This window comes from Cetorhinus maximus, chromosome 9, assembly GCF_964194155.1.
Source record: "Cetorhinus maximus chromosome 9, sCetMax3.hap1.1, whole genome shotgun sequence".
NCBI lineage: Eukaryota > Metazoa > Chordata > Chondrichthyes > Lamniformes > Cetorhinidae > Cetorhinus > Cetorhinus maximus.
This window is the reverse complement of record NC_135887.1, coordinates 70,757,328-70,775,851: the sequence shown is the minus strand read 5'-3', so window position 1 is coordinate 70,775,851 and position 18,524 is coordinate 70,757,328. Positions and strand designations below refer to the sequence as shown.

General features: G+C 53.1%; 1 protein-coding gene across 5 annotated transcripts in view; it reads left to right on the top strand.

The window, feature by feature from the left end:
• The window catches only part of LOC144684704 (tumor protein p53-inducible protein 11-like), a 143,245-nt gene that overhangs the window by 123,699 nt on the left and 1,022 nt on the right, over positions 1-18,524 (top strand). For 3 of the 5 annotated variants that reach the window (XM_078548830.1, XM_078548831.1, XM_078548828.1), the window contains exons 4-6: positions 4,331-4,379; positions 7,895-8,012; positions 11,170-11,271. In XM_078548830.1, coding sequence (XP_078404956.1) covers positions 4,331-4,379; positions 7,895-8,012; positions 11,170-11,271 — 269 coding nt within the window. The remainder of the gene's footprint in view (positions 1-4,330; positions 4,380-7,894; positions 8,013-11,169; positions 11,272-18,524) is intronic. The other 2 variants (XM_078548832.1, XM_078548829.1) reach the window with 1 other exon arrangement.

The window sequence follows — 18,524 nt, the reverse complement described above, 5'->3', positions numbered from 1 at the left end:
GATGAAGCAGCTGAAGATGGTTGGGCCTAGGACACTACCCTGAGGAACTCCTGCAATGATGTCCTGGAACTGAGATTATTGACCTCCAACAACCACAACTATCTTCCTTTGTGCTAGGTATGACTCCAACCAGCAGAGAGTTTTCACCCTGCTTCCCATTGACACCAGTTTTGCTAGGGCTCCTTGATGTCACACTCAGTCAAATGCTACCTTGATGTCAAGGGCAGTCACTCTCACCTCACCTCGGGAGTTCAGCTCTTTTGTCCAAGTTTGAACCAAGGCTGTAATGTGGTCTGGAGCTGAGTGGCCCTGGCGGAACCCAAATTGGGCATCAGTGAGCAGGTTATTGCGAAGCAAGTGCTGCTTGATAGCACTGTTGATGACCCCTTCCATTACTTTACTGATGATCGAGAGTAGACTGATGGCTGGGTTGGATTTGTCCTGCTTTTTGTGTACAGGACATACCTGGGCAATTTTCCACATAGCCGGGTAGCTGTGTTGTAGCTGTACTGGAACAGCTTGGTTAGGGACATGGCAAGTTCTGGAGCATAAGTCTTCAGTACTATTGCCGGAATATTGTCAGGGCCCATAGCCTTTGCAGTATCTAGTGCCTTCAGCCACTTCTTGATATCACATGGAATGAATTGAATTGGCTGAAGACTGGCATCTGTGATGTTGGGGACCTCCGGAGGAGGCCGAGATGGATCATCCACTCGGCACTTCTGGCTGAAGATTGTAGCAAATGCTTCAGCCTTATCTTTTGCACTGATGTGCTGGGCTCTCTCATCATTGAGAATGGGGATATTTGTGGAACCTCCTCCTCCAGTGAGTTGTTTAATTGTCCATCACCATTTACGACTGGATGTGGCAGGACTGCAGAGCTGAGATCTGATTGTGGGATCGCTTAGCTCTGTCTATCACTTGCTACTTATGCTGTTTGGCATGCAAGTAGTGCTGTTTTAAAGCTTCACCAGGTTGACACCTCATTTTTAGGTATGCCTGGTGCTGATTCTGACATGCCCTCCTGCACTCTTCATTGAACCAGGGTTGATCCCTTGCCTTGATGGTAATGGTAGAGTGGGGGATATGCCGGGCCATGAGGTTGTAGATTCTGTTCGAGTATAATTCTGCTGCTGATAGCCCACAGCGCCTCATGGATGCCCAGTCTTGAGTTGCTAGATCTGTTTGAAATCTATCCCATTTAGTACGGTGATAGTGCCACACAACATGTTGGAGGGTATCCTCAATGTGAAGGCGGGACTTCGTCTCCACAATGACTGTGCAGTGGTCAGTCCTACTGACCGATACTGTCATGGACAGATGTATCTGCAGCAGGCAGGTTGGTGAGGATGAGGTCAAGTATGTTTTTCCCTTTTGTTGGTTCCCTCACCATCTGCCGTAGACTCGGTCTAGCAGCTATGTCATTTAGGGCTTGGCCAGCTTGGTCAGTAGTGGTGCTACTGAGCCACTCTTGGTGATGGACATTGAAGTCCCCCACCCAGAGAACATTCTGCATCCTTGCCACGCTCAGTGCTTTCACCAAGTGATGTTCAACATGGAGCAGCACTGATTCATCAGCTGAGGGAGGACGGTACGTGGTAATCAGCAGGTTTCCTTGCCCATGTTTGACCTGATGCCATGAAATATCATGGTGTCCGGAGTCAATGTTGAGGACCCCAGGGCAACTCTCTCCCGACTGTATACCACTGTGCTGCCACCTCTGCTGGGTCTGTCCTGCTGGTGGGACAGGACATACCCAGGGATAGTGATGGTGGAATCTGGGATGCTAAAGTATTATGTGATTATTTAGCAAGTGCTGGCACAATTTGGTTCCTGCGATGATAGTAAGGAGTGTTTCCACATTTGCGCTCTGTTCACTGATGTATAAGTTTGAAGGGCCTGCCCACTCTCCTGGACCTGGGATAATTATTCCCATCGAGTCCTCTGCGGCTATTTGCCAAGTTTGTCCCTGTGTCAGTAGGTATCCAATGGGAGTGTCTGTTACAACTAGAGAGAGTTTCCAGCAGCCAGAGCTCAGCACAGTCCATATTCTCATGGTGCCAGCTGTGGCTCAGGTGGTAGGCCGCTCACCTCTGAGTCAAACAGTTGTGAACTCAAGTCCCACTCAGAGACATGAGCACACAAACTAATGCTGAGACTGCTGTGCAGAACTGAGCGAGTGTTAGAGGTGCTGTCTTTTGGATGAGATATTATACTGAGGCCCCACCTGCCTTCTCAAGTGGACACATTTTGAGGAAGAGCAGGAAACTGTCTCCAGTGCCCAGGCCAATATTTATTCGTTAGTCAACATCACCGAAACAGATTAGCAGCTCATTATCAGATTGCTGTTCGTGGGAGTTTGCCGGATGTAAATTAGACAACACTTTAAAATCTCTTCATTGGCTGGAAAGCACTTTGAGACATCTGGTGGTCATGAAAGGCACCTTCATTTCTGGTGATCATCCACTGTATTACAAAAGGGATCTCAGGACATAAACATGTCAGAAGGGGGAGGGGGGTAGTGGAAGAGGAGGAGGAGGAGGAGGAATTGGGCAGAGGAGGAGGAGGAATGGGGTGGAGGAGGATGAATGGGGTGGAGGAGGAGGAGGAGGAATGGGGCAGAGGAGGAGGAATGGGGCAGAGGAGGAGGAATGGGGTGGAGGAGGAGGAGGAGGAGGAATTGGGCAGAGGAGGAGGAGGAGGAATGGGGCGGAGGAGGAGGAGGAATTGGGCAGAGGAGGAGGAGGAGGAGGAGGAATTGGGCAGAGGAGGAGGAGGAGGAGGAATTGGGCAGAGGAGGAGGAGGAGGAATGGGGCGGAGGAGGAGGAGGAATTAGGCAGAGGAGGAGGAGGAATGGGGTGGAGGAGGAGGAGGAATGGGGTGGAGGAGGAGGAGGAATGGGGTGGAGGAGGAGGAGGAGGAATGGGGCAGAGGAGGAGGAGGAGGAGGAATGGGGCGGAGGAGGAGGAGGAATGGGGAGGAGGAGGAGGAGGAGGAGGAGGAATTGGGCAGAGGAGGAGGAGGAGGAATGGGGCGGAGGAGGAGGAGGAATTGGGCAGAGGAGGAGGAGGAGGAGGAGGAATTGGGCAGAGGAGGAGGAGGAGGAGGAATTGGGCAGAGGAGGAGGAGGAGGAATGGGGCGGAGGAGGAGGAGGAATTGGGCAGAGGAGGAGGAGGAGGAATGGGGCGGAGGAGGAGGAGGAATTGGGCAGAGGAGGAGGAGGAGGAATGGGGCGGAGGAGGAGGAGGAATGGGGAGGAGGAGGAGGAGGAATGGGTGGAGAAGGAGGAATTGGGCAGAGGAGGAGGAGGAGGAGGAATGGGGCGGAGGAGGAGGAGGAATGGGGAGGAGGAGGAGGAGGAATGGGTGGAGAAGGAGGAATTGGGCAGAGGAGGAGGAGGAGGAATGGGTGGAGAAGGAGGGGCATTCTGAGGGTAGGGATGCACCACTAGCCTTGCGCTGAGTTCTGTAGGAAGTTGCTGTCAGTGTAAACAGCTCACTGGGATTTTGCCCATGGCTGTGTTCTTTGGTTTCAAGTTTGGGCAATGACTTTAGGAGGGGTATTGAACTACGGGAGGCATAATAGCCGAGTATGGCAGTTAAAAAAAAACTTAAATAAAACTTTTTCATTTCAAAACAAAATCCAATTTCTGAAACAAGCAGGTTAAGTGAGGATGAGTTGTATGTTGGAACTTTGCTCATGGGGAGGGTGCTGCCTCTGCAGGTCTGAGTCCCTGATACTCATCAGACAACCAACCCCCCCACCAGCCAGCTCCATGTTCAAAAACAGCAACTCAAGCCAGCATCCAGCTCAGGCATTTAGTGTTTTTTACACTTCTGTCCATCCATCTATCAGCCTCATTACTAAAAGACTGTTAACAGTGTGAACCTTAATCTGTTTTATTACAGAGATTATGTGACTTGTGGCAGATTGTGAACCCATCTGTCCATGTCTTTGTGTGTGTCACTATGTGCATGTGTATGTGACTGCATGTGTGTCACTGTATGTGACTGTGTGAGATGCTTTTCACTGCATGTGTGCAACTGAGTTGTGTTTGCGTGACTGTGTGTATCACTACACGTGTGCATGCAACTGTGTGTGTATCACTACATGTGTGCATGCATGTGTGTATGTCACTGCATGTGTATGTGTATCACTACAGGTGTGTGAATGTGTGTGTATCACTGCATGTGTGTGTATCACTGCATGTGTCACAGCCTGTGTATGCGTCAGTGCAGGTGTATGTACTTTTCACGGTGACTATATGTGAGATTGCACCTGTATCTGTCTCGCTGAGTGCACTAATTGCTCTGTTTAACTCTCTTTAGGATATGGCAACTGATGTCAGCCATCATGTTCAGTCTCGTTGCCATAATAGTAAGTTTACATTTGTTTAACATTATTTACCACGTGAAAGAAGGATACGGGAGTGAGTGGGTGAAGGGCCTATGACTGTGAAACAGGTCGTTTATCAGAGTCTTCTCTCTGAGTTCAATCTTAGTTCTCATTGTACAGATTGTCACAGTGCTGATGGAGAAAGTTGGGGACCAAAGCAGCATCATTTCTGTTCAGATTGCTGTGATTTTCATCGTATGGGATGGAGGAGAGCGAGTTTACTGTCTGATTTAGCTCGGTTAGTAAATTACTTAATGAGTCATAAGCTAATAATTTACAAAATAGGTGCTTCCAGCAGAGAGTGGGGAATGTAAACAAGAAAAACCAACCATTGCTGGAAATACTTTGCTCAGATTTACAGGGGATTTGGAGTGGGTGATTCTTTTCCACCAGTTTATGGGTTGCTTTTCTGGGATTTCCATTAACGAATAATTTGCAATACAGTTGATGCAGTTGAGTTCCTCAGTCAAACACTGAAATTTCAGAGGATTGGGATACAGATGCTGCAGGAAGACAGGAGGAAGGAGAGGGAATGTAGAATTCTCCCGACCTGTACCTACAGCTAACTGATACTAATTGAAGCTAGGGAATAAATGTACTGCAGGATTCCCCACACTAGAAATACACAGAGAATCATGCAGCCATTACAGTGCAGAAGGAGGCCATTCTGCCTATCAAGTTAATCTCTGTAGATTAATTTGGCCTATCCCATTCACCTGTTCTAACCCTATAGCCCCTGCAGGTTTAATTTCCTCAAGCGCCAATCCAATTTCCTTTTGAAATCATTGACTGTCTCCACCTCTATCACCCTTGTTGGCAGCAAGTTCCAGGTCATTACCACTCACTGCATATAAAAGCTCTTCCTCACATCCCCCCCCTCCAAATATCTTGCCCCTTCAGTCCTTGTACTATCAGCGAATGGGAACAGTTTGTCCTTGTCTACCTGATCCAAACCTGTCATAATCTTGTGCACCTCTATCAAATCTCTCCTCAATCTGCTTTACTCCAAGGAGAACAACCCCAGTTTCTCCAGCCTAGCCTTGTAGCTAAAGTCCTCCTCCCTGGAACCATTCTGGTAAACCACCTCTCAAGGACCTTTACACCTTTCCTAAAGTTTGGTGACGAGAACTGGATCCAACACTCTAGTTGGAGCCTAACCAGAGCTTTATAAAGATTCAGCATAACTTCCCTGCTTTTGTACTCAGTACCTCTATTTATGAAGCCCCAAGATCCTATATGCTTTGCTAACTACTCTCTCAATATGTCCTGTCACCTTCATAAATTGATGCACCTGCACCCCCAGGTCCCTCCATCCCCACACATGCTTTAGAACCTTGCCATTTAGTCTATATTGTCTCTCTCTATCCCTTCTGCTAAAACACATCACCTCACACTTCTCTGTATTAAATTCCATCTGCCACTTGTCTGCCCATTCTGCTGGCCTATCTATGTCCTTTTGCATTTGTTTGGATCACCCTTACTGACAGCTACACCTCTAAGTTTGCTATCATTGGCAAATTTTGAAATTTTACTCTGTATTTCAATATTCAAAGCATATATAGAAACATGTTGGCAGCACTGACTCTTGGGGATCACCACTGTCTACCATCCTCCAGTCTGGAAAATTACTGCTTACCACAACTCGTTGTTTTCTGTCTCTAGGCCAATTTTTTATCCAAGCTGACATTAATCCTAGTCTGTGAGCCTCAGTTTTGTTAACCAGCCTTTTCTGTGGTACCTTGTTGAACACGTTCTTAAAATCCATATAGACAACATCCATCGCATTCCCTTCATTAATCTTCTCTGTTACTTCATTGAAAAGGCAGATTATTTAAGCACAAACTGCCTTTTACAACAAAAACAGAAAATGCTGGAAAAACTCAGCAGGTCTGACAGCGAGAGAGAGACTGTGGAGAGAGAAACAGAGTTGACGTTTTGAGTCCGTATGACCCTTCTTCAGAGCTACCTTCTACAATTTTGTGTTGGCTCTCCTTCATTAACTCAAACCTCACCAAGTTGCTGTTGATTTTTTCCCCTTGATTATGGATTCCAAAACCTTCCCCAGAACTGATGTTAAACTGCCTGTGGTTGCTAGGACTGTCTTTACAACCTTTATTGAATAAGGGGGTCACATTTGCCTCTCCAATCCTCCGGCACTTCCCTCATTTCTAGGGGAAATTGAAAGATTATGGGAAGCCCTTCTGCCAACTCCACTCCCACTTCCTTAAGCAAACTGGGATTCAAGCCATTTAGATCAGGAGACTTATCCACTCTAAGCACAGTCAACATTCCCAGTACACCTGCCTACCAGTTTGCACCCTGTTCATTATGGCATTCGACCATCTCCATTTCGACCAATATTTAATCAGCTGCAGTACCACAGGATTCCACAACCGGGAATAAATATATTGCAGGATTCCAGACACAGGGAATGAATATACTGCAAGTTTCCTTACATGGGAATAAATATACTTCAGGATTCCAAACACAGGGAATGAATATCTTGCAGGATTCTGAACATTTGGAATAAATATACTGCAGGATCTCTTACATTTGGAATAAATATATTACAGGATTCCATACGTTGGGAATGAATAAACTGCAGGATTCCATTTACTGGGAATAAATATACTGCAGGATTCTGCAGTGGTAGGATTTGTACCTGGGATTACTAGTCCAGTAACAATACCCCAATGCCACCACCTCCCCACTATGGGGAGCTGCTAATCCCAACATGGAAGGAATTGTTTGCTAAATGTTACAGCGACTATGGGAACATTCAATTCCTAGAGAATTTTGATTGTTCATTTTATAGAAAATTAACTATGAAGTAAGTACTGTGGTCTCTGTGATTTAACCAATTAGCATTTGTAATTGAGTGGAGGTAACTGCAGAATAAAAATATCTGGTGTTATTCAGCTGCATTATCTGTTTGAGCATCTCTGGGAACCATCTGCTGAGAACTATTTGTATAATTTAGCATCTGTTTGAGTTCATGGCACCTGTTATGCAGTTCTGTCATTTCCTGCCTCTGTCCCTCTCTCCCTCCCTCACTTTTCCTCCTTCGCTGCCTCTCTGCCTCCCTTTCTTACTCTGCTGCCTCTCTCCCTTGCTGCATCAGTAACACCCTCGTTGCCTCCCTCCATCCCTTGGTGCCTCACAAACTCTCTCATTTCACTCTTTTCCTCTCCCCCGCCCCTCCCTCACTTGCTCTGCTGCCTTCCTCTCTCCGTCTGTCATTTGATCTGTCGGAAAGCCGATGACCTAGAAATCTGGGTGCTGCTTGGAGCCGGCTTCTTTCGGTTGAAGCAGGGACCCCACATTTCTGGTGACAGAGTCCGGGGGTACTACATGCAGCAAGTCCTGACAGGCAGAATGAGCTCCTCCATTCTTGTGACCTTCCCATTTTACAGTTTGTGTTGTACAGGAGACACCAGATTTTACCTGTGTATTGTATAGGGACAGTTTGCATTGTGCTGAATGTTAACAGTAAATAGAAGTGTGTCTCACGTTTCCAGGCTCTCACATTTCCCAAGCTCCTCTACGAAGCTGTCTTTGAAGAAGAGGCATCCAACAGTACAATGTCTGTGAGACTTTATGGAGGGGCCCTTCTCAGTAAGTATCACCCCAGGAGAAAGTTATCATGCACCTGGTACAGGGAGCAGTCCACCTTAAACCTATTACACACACAGTACAGGGAGCAGTCCGCCTTAAAGCGATTACACACACAGTACAGGGAGCAATCCGCCTTAAACCCATTACACACACTGTACAGGGAGCAGTCCGCCTTAAACCCATTACACACACAGTACAGGGAGCAGTCCAGCTTAAACCCATTACACACCCTGTACAGGGAGCAGTCCGCCTTAAACCCATTACACACACAGTACAGGAAGCAGTCCACCTTAAACCCATTACACACACAGTACAGGGAACAGTCCGCCTTAAACCTATTACACACACGGTACAGGGAGCAGTCCACCTTAAACCCATTACACACACAGTACAGGGAGCAGTCCGCCTTAAAGCGATTACACACACAGTACAGGGAGCAATCCGCCTTAAACCCATTACACACACTGTACAGGGAGCAGTCCGCCTTAAACCCATTACACACACAGTACAGGGAGCAGTCCAGCTTAAACCCATTACACACCCTGTACAGGGAGCAGTCCGCCTTAAACCCATTACACACACAGTACAGGAAGCAGTCCACCTTAAACCCATTACACACACAGTACAGGGAACAGTCCGCCTTAAACCTATTACACACACGGTACAGGGAACAGTCCACCTTAAACCCATTACACACACAGTACAGGGAACAGTCCACCTTAAACCCATTACACACACAGTACAGGGAGCAGTCCACCTTAAACCCATTACACACACAGTACAGGGAGCAGTCCACCTTAAACCCATTACACACACTGTACAGGGAGCAGTCCGCCTTAAACCCATTACACACCCTGTACAGGGAGCAGTCTGCCTTAAACCCATTACACACACTGTACAGGGAGCAGTCTGCCTTAAACCCATTACACACACTGTACAGGGAGCAGTCTGCCTTAAACCCATTACACACACAGTACAGGGAGCAGTCCACCTTAAACCCATTACACACACAGTACAGGAAGCAGTCCACCTTAAACCCATTACACACACAGTACAGGGAACAGTCCACCTTAAACCTATTACACACACAGTACAGGGAGCAGTCCACCTTAAACCCATTACACACACAGTACAGGGAGCAGTCCACCTTAAACCCATTACACACACAGTACAGGGAGCAGTCCACCTTAAACCCATTACACACACTGTACAGGGAGCAGTCCACCTAAAACCCATTACACACACAGTACAGGGAGCAGTCTGCCTTAAACCCATTACACACACAGTACAGGGAGCAGTCCACCTTAAACCCATTACACACACAGTACAGGGAGCAGTCCGCCTTAAACCTATTAGACACACTGTACAGGGAGCAGTCCACCTTAAACCCATTACACACACAGTACAGGGAGCAGTCTGCCTTAAACCTATTAGACACACTGTACAGGGAGCAGTCCGCCTTAAACCCATTATACACACAGTACAGGGAGCAGTCCACCTTAAACCCATTACACACACAGTATAGGGAGCAGTCCACCTTAAACCCATTTCACACAGTACAGGGAACAGTCCACCTTAAACCTATTACACACACAGTACAGGGAGCAGTCTGCCTTAAACCCATTACACACACTGTACAGGGAGCAGTCCACCTTAAACCCATTACACACACAGTACAGGGAACAGTCCACCTTAAACCTATTACACACACAGTACAGGGAGCAGTCTGCCTTAAACCCATTACACACACAGTACAGGGAGCAGTCCGCCTTAAACCCATTACACACACAGTACAGGGAGCAGTCCGCCTTAAACCTATTAGACACACTGTACAGGGAGCAGTCCGCCTTAAACCCATTATACACACAGTACAGGAAGTAGTCCACCTTAAACCCATTACACACACATTATAGGGAGCAGTCCACCTTAAACCCATTTCACACAGTACAGGGAACAGTCCACCTTAAACCTATTACACACACAGTACAGGGAGCAGTCTGCCTTAAACCCATTACACACACTGTACAGGGAGCAGTCCACCTTAAACCCATTACACACACAGTACAGGGAACAGTCCACCTTAAACCTATTACACACACAGTACAGGGAGCAGTCCACCTTAAATCCATTACACACACAGTACAGGGAGCAGTCTGCCTTAAACCCATTACACACACTGTACAGGGAGCAGTCCGCCTTAAACCCATTACACACACTGTACAGGGAACAGTCCGCCTTAAACCCATTACACACACTGTACAGGGAGCAGTCCACCTTAAACCCATTACACACATAGTCAATGTGCACTGTGATGTACACTGACAGGATCCAGTTCGGCTTCTCCAGACTATTTGTCCAAAGTCCAGTCCTGGATCAGTGTCCATGTCCTCGAGTTAAACATTGGGAACTCCACAGCCATTGTTTTTGGCCCAATCTGGCCCAGGTCTCCCTCCGCCACCCCTCGCACCAAACCATCTGTGCCCAGTGATTGAAGCTGCAGCAGGTGGCAAAGTTGGCACCTCCATGCTGACTTCCTGAAGCTATACCCTCTGTCACCGAGACTGCCCAATTCTGTCTCTGTGACTCCTCCCATCCCTGTTCCTCCCTCAGCTGATCAGCTGTGTGTCCGCACTGCCCTCAGCCCATCATTCGTGACCATGCCCTTCACCTGCTTTAAACTCTGAAACTCCTTCTCCTAAATGTCTGCTTGAAAATGTCTCTCTCCCTCTACAGGATCCTCCTGTCTCTCTCCTTTGTCTCATTTCTCTATGAACACTTTATAACCAGGCTTTATATTAATTCAAGTCATGTTGAAACTTTGCCCCCAGCGCCCCGCACCCCAGCCCCCGCCCCCCCCTCCCCCCAGCCCCCGCCCCCCCCTCCCCCCAGCCCCCGCCCCCCCCTCCCCCCAGCCCCCGCCCCCCCCCGCCCCCCAGCCCCCACCCCCCCTCCTCCCAGCCCCCGCCCCCCCCCTCCTCCCAGCCCCCGCACCCCCCCCCACCCCCAGCCCCCGCCCCCCCCCCCCCGCCCCCAGCCCCCAGCCCCCAGCCCCCAGCCCCCAGCCCCGGCTCCGTGTCTGGGCAGTGGAAGGGGTTGACAGCCCGAGGGCCCTGTGTGGAATAGACCCTGATGTTTCACTCTCTCCTTTCTGCTGCAGGTATTTCGGTGATCATGTGGCATGCGTTATATACAGCCGAAAAGAGCATCATCCAATGGACACTCCTCACAGAAGCGTTCTATTTTACAGTGCAGTTTTTAGGTGGGTTAACAATGAAGAATCACTTTCAGCACATGACCAAATCCTGCCATAACCACCCAGGGTCCCGCTGCCCCTCCCGTTCCCCAGGGTCCCGCTGCCCCTCCCGTTCCTCCCCTGCCCAGTTTCTCCCCTCTTTGGCAGTGCACAGTAACCAGCTGCAGTTATTGGAGATCTTGAAGATGGGGGAGAGCTGGGTCATTGTGACCTGTTGGAATCTCGGCTTGAATCGGTCGAGGTGTGTCCGAGAACCCCAGTGAAGGCGTGGGCTGCACTGGATCCTTGATGTGTGTTTGTTGCTGGGGTTTCCGAACAGGGGCAGGAGCCGATTCTGCCATGGGTGCCCTGCTCTCCAGCCAGCCGCTTGTTCACTCTGCCTGCCGCCGCCGCTTGTTCACTCTGTCTGCCGCCGCCGCTTGTTCACTCTGTCTGCCGCCGCCGCTTGTTCACTCTGTCTGCTGCCGCTTGTTCACTCTGTCTGCTGCCGCTTGTTCACTCTGTCTGCCGCCGCCGCTTGTTCACTCTGTCTGCCGCCGCCGCTTGTTCACTCTGTCTGCTGCCGCTTGTTCACTCTGTCTGCCGCCGCCGCTTGTTCACTCTGCCTGCTGCCGCTTGTTCACTCTGCCTGCTGCCGCTTGTTCACTCTGCCTGCCGCCGCCGCTTGTTCACTCTGCCTGCTGCCGCTTGTTCACTCTGCCTGCTGCCGCTTGTTCACTCTGCCTGCCGCCGCCGCTTGTTCACTCTGTCTGCCGCCGCCGCTTGTTCACTCTGCCTGCCGCTGCCGCTTGTTCACTCTGTCTGCCGCCGCCGCTTGTTCACTCTGCCTGCTGCCGCTTGTTCACTCTGCCTGCTGCCGCCGCTTGTTCACTCTGTCTGCCGCCGCCGCTTGTTCACTCTGCCTGCTGCCGCTTGTTCACTCTGCCTGCTGCCGCTTGTTCACTCTGCCTGCCGCCGCCGCTTGTTCACTCTGTCTGCCGCCGCCGCTTGTTCACTCTGCCTGCTGCCGCTTGTTCACTCTGCCTGCTGCCGCTTGTTCACTCTGCCTGCCGCCGCCGCTTGTTCACTCTGCCTGCCGCCGCCGCTTGTTCACTCTGCCTGCCGCTTGTTCACTCTGCCTGCCGCTTGTTCACTCTGCCTGCTGCTGCCGCTTGTTCACTCTGCCTGCTGCCGCCGCTTGTTCACTCTGCCTCCTGCCGCCGCTTGTTCACTCTGCCTGCTGCTGCCGCTTGTTCACTCTGCCTGCTGCCGCCGCTTGTTCACTCTGCCTGCTGCCGCCGCTTGTTCACTCTGCCTGCCGCCTGCCGCTTGTTCACTCTGCCGCCTGCCGCTTGTTCACTCTGCCGCCTGCCGCTTGTTCACTCTGCCGCCTGCCGCTTGTTCACTCTGCCTGCCGCTGCCGCTTGTTCACTCTGCCTGCCACCGCCACTTGTTCACTCTGCCTCCTGCCACCGCTAGTTCACTCTGCCTCCTGCCGTCGCTTGTTCACTCTGCCTGCCGCTGCCGCTTGTTCACTCTGCCTGTCGCTTGTTCACTCTGCCTCCTGCCGCTTGTTCACTCTGCCTCCTGCCGCTTGTTCACTCTGCAGCCTGCCGCTTGTTCACTCTGCCTGTTGCCGCCGCTTGTTCACTCTGCCTGCTGCCGCTTGTTCACTCTGCCTGCCGCTTGTTCACTCTGCCTGCTGCTGCCGCTTGTTCACTCTGCCTCCTGCCGCCGCTTGTTCACTCTGCCTCCTGCCGCCGCTTGTTCACTCTGCCTGCCGCCTGCCGCTTGTTCACTCTGCCGCCTGCCGCTTGTTCACTCTGCCGCCTGCCGCTTGTTCACTCTGCCGCCTGCCGCTTGTTCACTCTGCCTGCCGCTGCTGCTTGTTCACTCTGCCGCCTGCCGCTTGTTCACTCTATCTCCTGCCGCTTGTTCACCCTGCCTGCCGCTTGTTCACTCTGCCACCTGCCGCTTGTTCACTCTGCCGCTGCCGCTTGTTCACTCTGCCGCTGCCGCCGCTTGTTCACTCTGCCGCCTGCCGCTTGTTCACTCTGCCTCCTGCCGCCGCTTGTTCACTCTGCCTGCTGCCGCCGCTTGTTCACTCTGCCTCCTGCCGCCGCTTGTTCACTCTGCCGCTGCCGCCGCTTGTTCACTCTGCCTGCTGCCGCCGCTTGTTCACTCTGCCTCCTACCGCCGCTTGTTCACTCTGCCTCCTACCGCCGCTTGTTCACTCTGCCGCCTGCCGCCGCTTGTTCACTCTGCCGCCTGCCGCTTGTTCACTCTGCCTCCTGCCGCCGCTTGTTCACTCTGCCTCCTGCCGCCGCTTGTTCACTCTGCCGCCTGCCGCTTGTTCACTCTGCCTGCCGCCGCCGTTTGTTCACTCTGCCGCCTGCCGCCGCTTGTTCACTCTGCCGCCTGCCGCCGCTTGTTCACTCTGCCGCCTGCCACTTGTTCACTCTGCCTGCCGCTGCCGCTTGTTCACTCTGCCTGCCGCTGCTGCTTGTTCACTCTGCTGCCTGCCGCTTGTTCACTCTATCTCCTGCCGCTTGTTCACTCTGCCTCCTGCTGCCGCTTGTTCACTCTGCCTCCTGCTGCCGCTTGTTCACTCTGCCTGCTGCCGCCGCTTGTTCACTCTGCTGCCTGCCGCTTGTTCACTCTGCCGCTGCCGCTTGTTCACTCTGCCGCTGCCGCTTGTTCACTCTGCCTCCTGCCGCCGCTTGTTCACTCTGCCTGCTGCCGCCGCTTGTTCACTCTGCCTCCTGCCGCTTGTTCACTCTATCTCCTGCCGCTTGTTCACTCTGCCTGCCGCTTGTTCACTCTGCCTCCTGCTGCCGCTTGTTCACTCTGCCTGCTGCCGCCGCTTGTTCACTCTGCCGCCTGCCGCTTGTTCACTCTGCCTCCTGCCGCCGCTTGTTCACTCTGCCTGCTGCCGCCGCTTGTTCACTCTGCCTGCCGCTGCTGCTTGTTCACTCTGCTGCCTGCCGCTTGTTCACTCTATCTCCTGCTGCTTGTTCACTCTGCCTCCTGCTGCCACTTGTTCACTCTGCCTCCTGCTGCCGCTTGTTCACTCTGCCTGCTGCCGCCGCTTGTTCACTCTGCTGCCTGCCGCTTGTTCACTCTGCCGCTGCCGCTTGTTCACTCTGCCGCTGCCGCTTGTTCACTCTGCCTCCTGCCGCCGCTTGTTCACTCTGCCTGCTGCCGCCGCTTGTTCACTCTGCCTCCTGCCGCTTGTTCACTCTATCTCCTGCCGCTTGTTCACTCTGCCTGCCGCTTGTTCACTCTGCCTCCTGCTGCCGCTTGTTCACTCTGCCTGCTGCCGCCACTTGTTCACTCTGCCGCCTGCCGCTTGTTCACTCTGCCTCCTGCTGCCGCTTGTTCACTCTGCCTCCTGCTGCCGCTTGTTCACTCTGCCTGCTGCCGCCGCTTGTTCACTCTGCTGCCTGCCGCTTGTTCACTCTGCCGCTGCCGCTTGTTCACTCTGCCGCTGCCGCTTGTTCACTCTGCCTCCTGCCGCCGCTTGTTCACTCTGCCTGCTGCCGCCGCTTGTTCACTCTGCCTCCTGCCGCTTGTTCACTCTATCTCCTGCCGCTTGTTCACTCTGCCTGCCGCTTGTTCACTCTGCCTCCTGCTGCCGCTTGTTCACTCTGCCTGCTGCCGCCGCTTGTTCACTCTGCCTGCTGCCGCCACTTGTTCACTCTGCCGCCTGCCGCTTGTTCACTCTGCCTCCTGCCGCTGCTTGTTCACTCTGCCTGCCGCTTGTTCACTCTGCCTCCTGCTGCCGCTTGTTCACTCTGCCGCCTGCCGCTTGTTCACTCTGCCACCTGCCGCTTGTTCACTCTGCCTCCTGCTGCCGCTTGTTCACTCTGCCTGCTGCCGCCGCTTGTTCACTCTGCCTGCCGCTTGTTCACTCTGCCTCCTGCTGCCGCTTGTTCACTCTGCCTCCTGCCGCCGCTTGTTCACTCTGCCTGCCGCTTGTTCACTCTGCCTCCTGCTGCCGCTTGTTCACTCTGCCTGCTGCCGCCGCTTGTTCACTCTGCCTCCTGCTGCCGCTTGTTCACTCTGCCTCCTGCTGCCGCTTGTTCACTCTGCCGCCTGCCGCTTGTTCACTCTGCCTGCTGCCGCCGCTTGTTCACTCTGCCGCCTGCCGCTTGTTCACTCTGCCTCCTGCCGCCGCTTGTTCACTCTGCCTGCTGCCGCCGCTTGTTCACTCTGCCGCCTGCCGCTTGTTCACTCTGCCTCCTGCTGCCGCTTGTTCACTCTGCCTGCTGCCGCCGCTTGTTCACTCTGCCGCCTGCCGCTTGTTCACTCTGCCTCCTGCCGCCGCTTGTTCACTCTGCCGCCTGCCGCTTGTTCACTCTGCCTCCTGCCGCCGCTTGTTCACTCTGCCTGCTGCCGCCGCTTGTTCACTCTGCCGCCTGCCGCTTGTTCACTCTGCCTGCCGCCTGCCGCTTGTTCACTCTGCCTCCTGCTGCCGCTTGTTCACTCTGCCTCCTGCCGCTTGTTCACTCTGCCTCCTGCCGCTTGTTCACTCTGCCGCCTGCCGCTTGTTCACTCTGCCGCCTGCCGCTTGTTCACTCTGCCTCCTGCCGCTTGTTCACTCTGCCGCCTGCCGCTTGTTCACTCTGCCGCTGCCGCTTGTTCACTCTGCCGCCTGCCGCTTGTTCACTCTGCCGCCTGCCGCTTGTTCACTCTGCCGCTGCCGCTTGTTCACTCTGCCGCCTGCCGCTTGTTCACTCTGCCGCCTGCCGCTTGTTCACTCTGCCGCCTGCCGCCGCTGCCGCGGGGGGGGGAATGGCATTGTGGGCAGCTCGGAGGATGCTGAGGAAGAGTTTGCTGCAGCATTGTCAAATCAGCCGGAGATGAAACTCGGTGACACATTGACCACTGAGAATAAAGCTTTGCTGAGGGTGGGGGTGGGTGTGGGGGTGGGGGTGGGTGTGGGGGTGGGGGTGAGTGTGGGGGTGGGGGTGGGGGTGAGTGTGGGGGTGGGGGTGAGTGTGGGGGTGGGGGTGAGTGTGGGGGTGGGGGTGAGTGTGGGGGTGGGGGTGAGTGTGGGGGTGGGGGTGGGGGTGAGTGTGGGGGTGGGGGTGAGTGTTGGGGTGAGTGTGGGGTTGGGGGTGGGGGTGAGTGTGGGGGTGGGTGTGGGGGTGGGTGTGGGGGTGAGTGTGGGGGTGGTGGTGGGGGTGAGTGTGGGGGTGGGGGTGAGTGTTGGGGTGGGGGTGAGTGTGGGGGTGGGGGTGAGTGTTGGGGTGAGTGTGGGGGTGGGGGTGGGGGTGAGTGTGGGGGTGGGTGTGGGGGTGGGTGTGGGGGTGAGTGTGGGGGTGGGTGTGGGGGTGAGTGTGGGGGTGGGGGTGGGGGTGAGTGTGGGGGTGGGGGTGGGGATGAGTGTGGGGGTGGGGGGTGGGGGGTGGGGGTGGGTTGAGGGTGGGAATGGGGGTGGGGTGGGGGGTAGAGGCTGGCCATGGTCAGGGGGCGATTGCCATTGCAGAGTCACAGTTGGCTGCAGGGTGCTGGACTCAGTGCCAACCCCAATGAATGGGTCAGTCGGAGCTCACCTTCAGCAATAGGGGATCATCCGAGGCCAGGAGGCAACTGTGCAAAAGGGTTGAGAACATCAGGAGAGGGCAGAGGAACATGAGCCAGAGAGAGAGGCAATTAAGGAGAAATCTGCTGGAGGGAAATGTGCTGTCAAGTGGAATAAAATCAGCTAACCCCGTGACTAGGGAGAAAGTGAACAAGTCAGAAAATTCCGAGATCAGGGTGTGAGGCAATGCGATTGATCCCTGGAGCGGGATTCTTCGTTATGTGCTGGAGACAAGAGCTCTGCAGAATTTCACAAGATGTTGTGATGGGGAGAGCCATTGGTTCTGAGGGAGGATGAGCCAAGCTTGTGCTCGGTGAGGAATGGTTTCTCATGTTGCTGTAGTGGAGGGTGGCCACAGGGTGGCAGCAGTGCCCAGTATTTACTGCATACTGAACAGGCAGGCAGCCTGTAACCAACACAACCTGCCTGCCTGTAACCAACACAACCCTGCAGCAGTGTGACCCACAACTGTGAAAATCAGAAGGTTATTTGGCTGCAAGGAGCATCAGAGTGAGCCCAAACCTGTCTTGCCTGGTGTCCACATGTGGTAACGTGAAAATCAGGCACAACACTGCAAATCGAATTTGTTGTGTGACCAGACTCAGGTGATTCAGTTTGATCAGATACTTTTCTAAGAATAAATAGAATTTATTATATTGTCTTTTATTGAACATAATATTCCTGGATCTTGACCTCAAAGGCTCGAACCCCTGCCTCTTCAGGATTATATAGTACATTATAAATATAGATGGCTCAGTTAGGCACTTATCTCCAACAGACCAAAGCCCCAATCACCCTGGAAACCTCCCTCTTTCATTGTTCTAACATTCCAGCTCCCTCCTTCATTCCCATTCATCCCAAACACCAGCTCAACCCTCCCATTCATACCGTGGGGCTGGGTAGTCCACCTGGGGACGGGAACTTGATGCCTGGATAATTTCCAGCTCCTGACCCTGCCCTGCAATGCCATTTTCAAATTTAAAACATATAATTGGCCTGGGGGCGGGTTTGGCACCTCATCAGCAGGTCCTTTGAAAAGGTGCGTGGCAGACATCACAGGGCTTGCTGTAGTGGTCATTGGGCCAGTGCTGTTTGCTGTTACAGAAGGGTGGTAACTGGGCATAGCTGGCAGGGGCAGGCATCCACAGGTAGTGCCATAGTTTCCCGATTCCTCTCCTGAGGCATTGATGAAGGTCATTGTGGACCAGAGCACAAATGTCCAAGACTAACTGCCTGGAGAGACGCAGCCTCCCTACAGCACTGGAACCCTGTCATTTGAAGGCACTGACCCTTGGGCTGTGCCCCTGATGTCTCGGGTGACACCTTCCTCCTCTGCAGCCCCTCTCAATGCTCTACTGGCCTTCAGCTGACCAGGAGGATATCTCTGCTGAAACTCTTGCTCGATACTTGGTCCATTTTCCAAGTAACCTGCCCCACTCCCTCAGCTGGCACTCCTTTGTTCAGCAGGGTTTCCCTCTGCCAGTCTCTAATGCCCAAGCAATGTCAGCAGCCTGTGCCCCTTTCAGGATTCCAACTTCTCACTAGTAAGAAGTACACGCCTCTCAGCACCAGTGATGACAACTCTGTGTCACTGGCTGTGCAGCCAAGCTCTGTTCACCCTCTTTTAAATAAGTTGACCAATTTATGCATTAGCCCACATGTCTCCCTGCTGTGTGTAGACCTGCACCCTGAT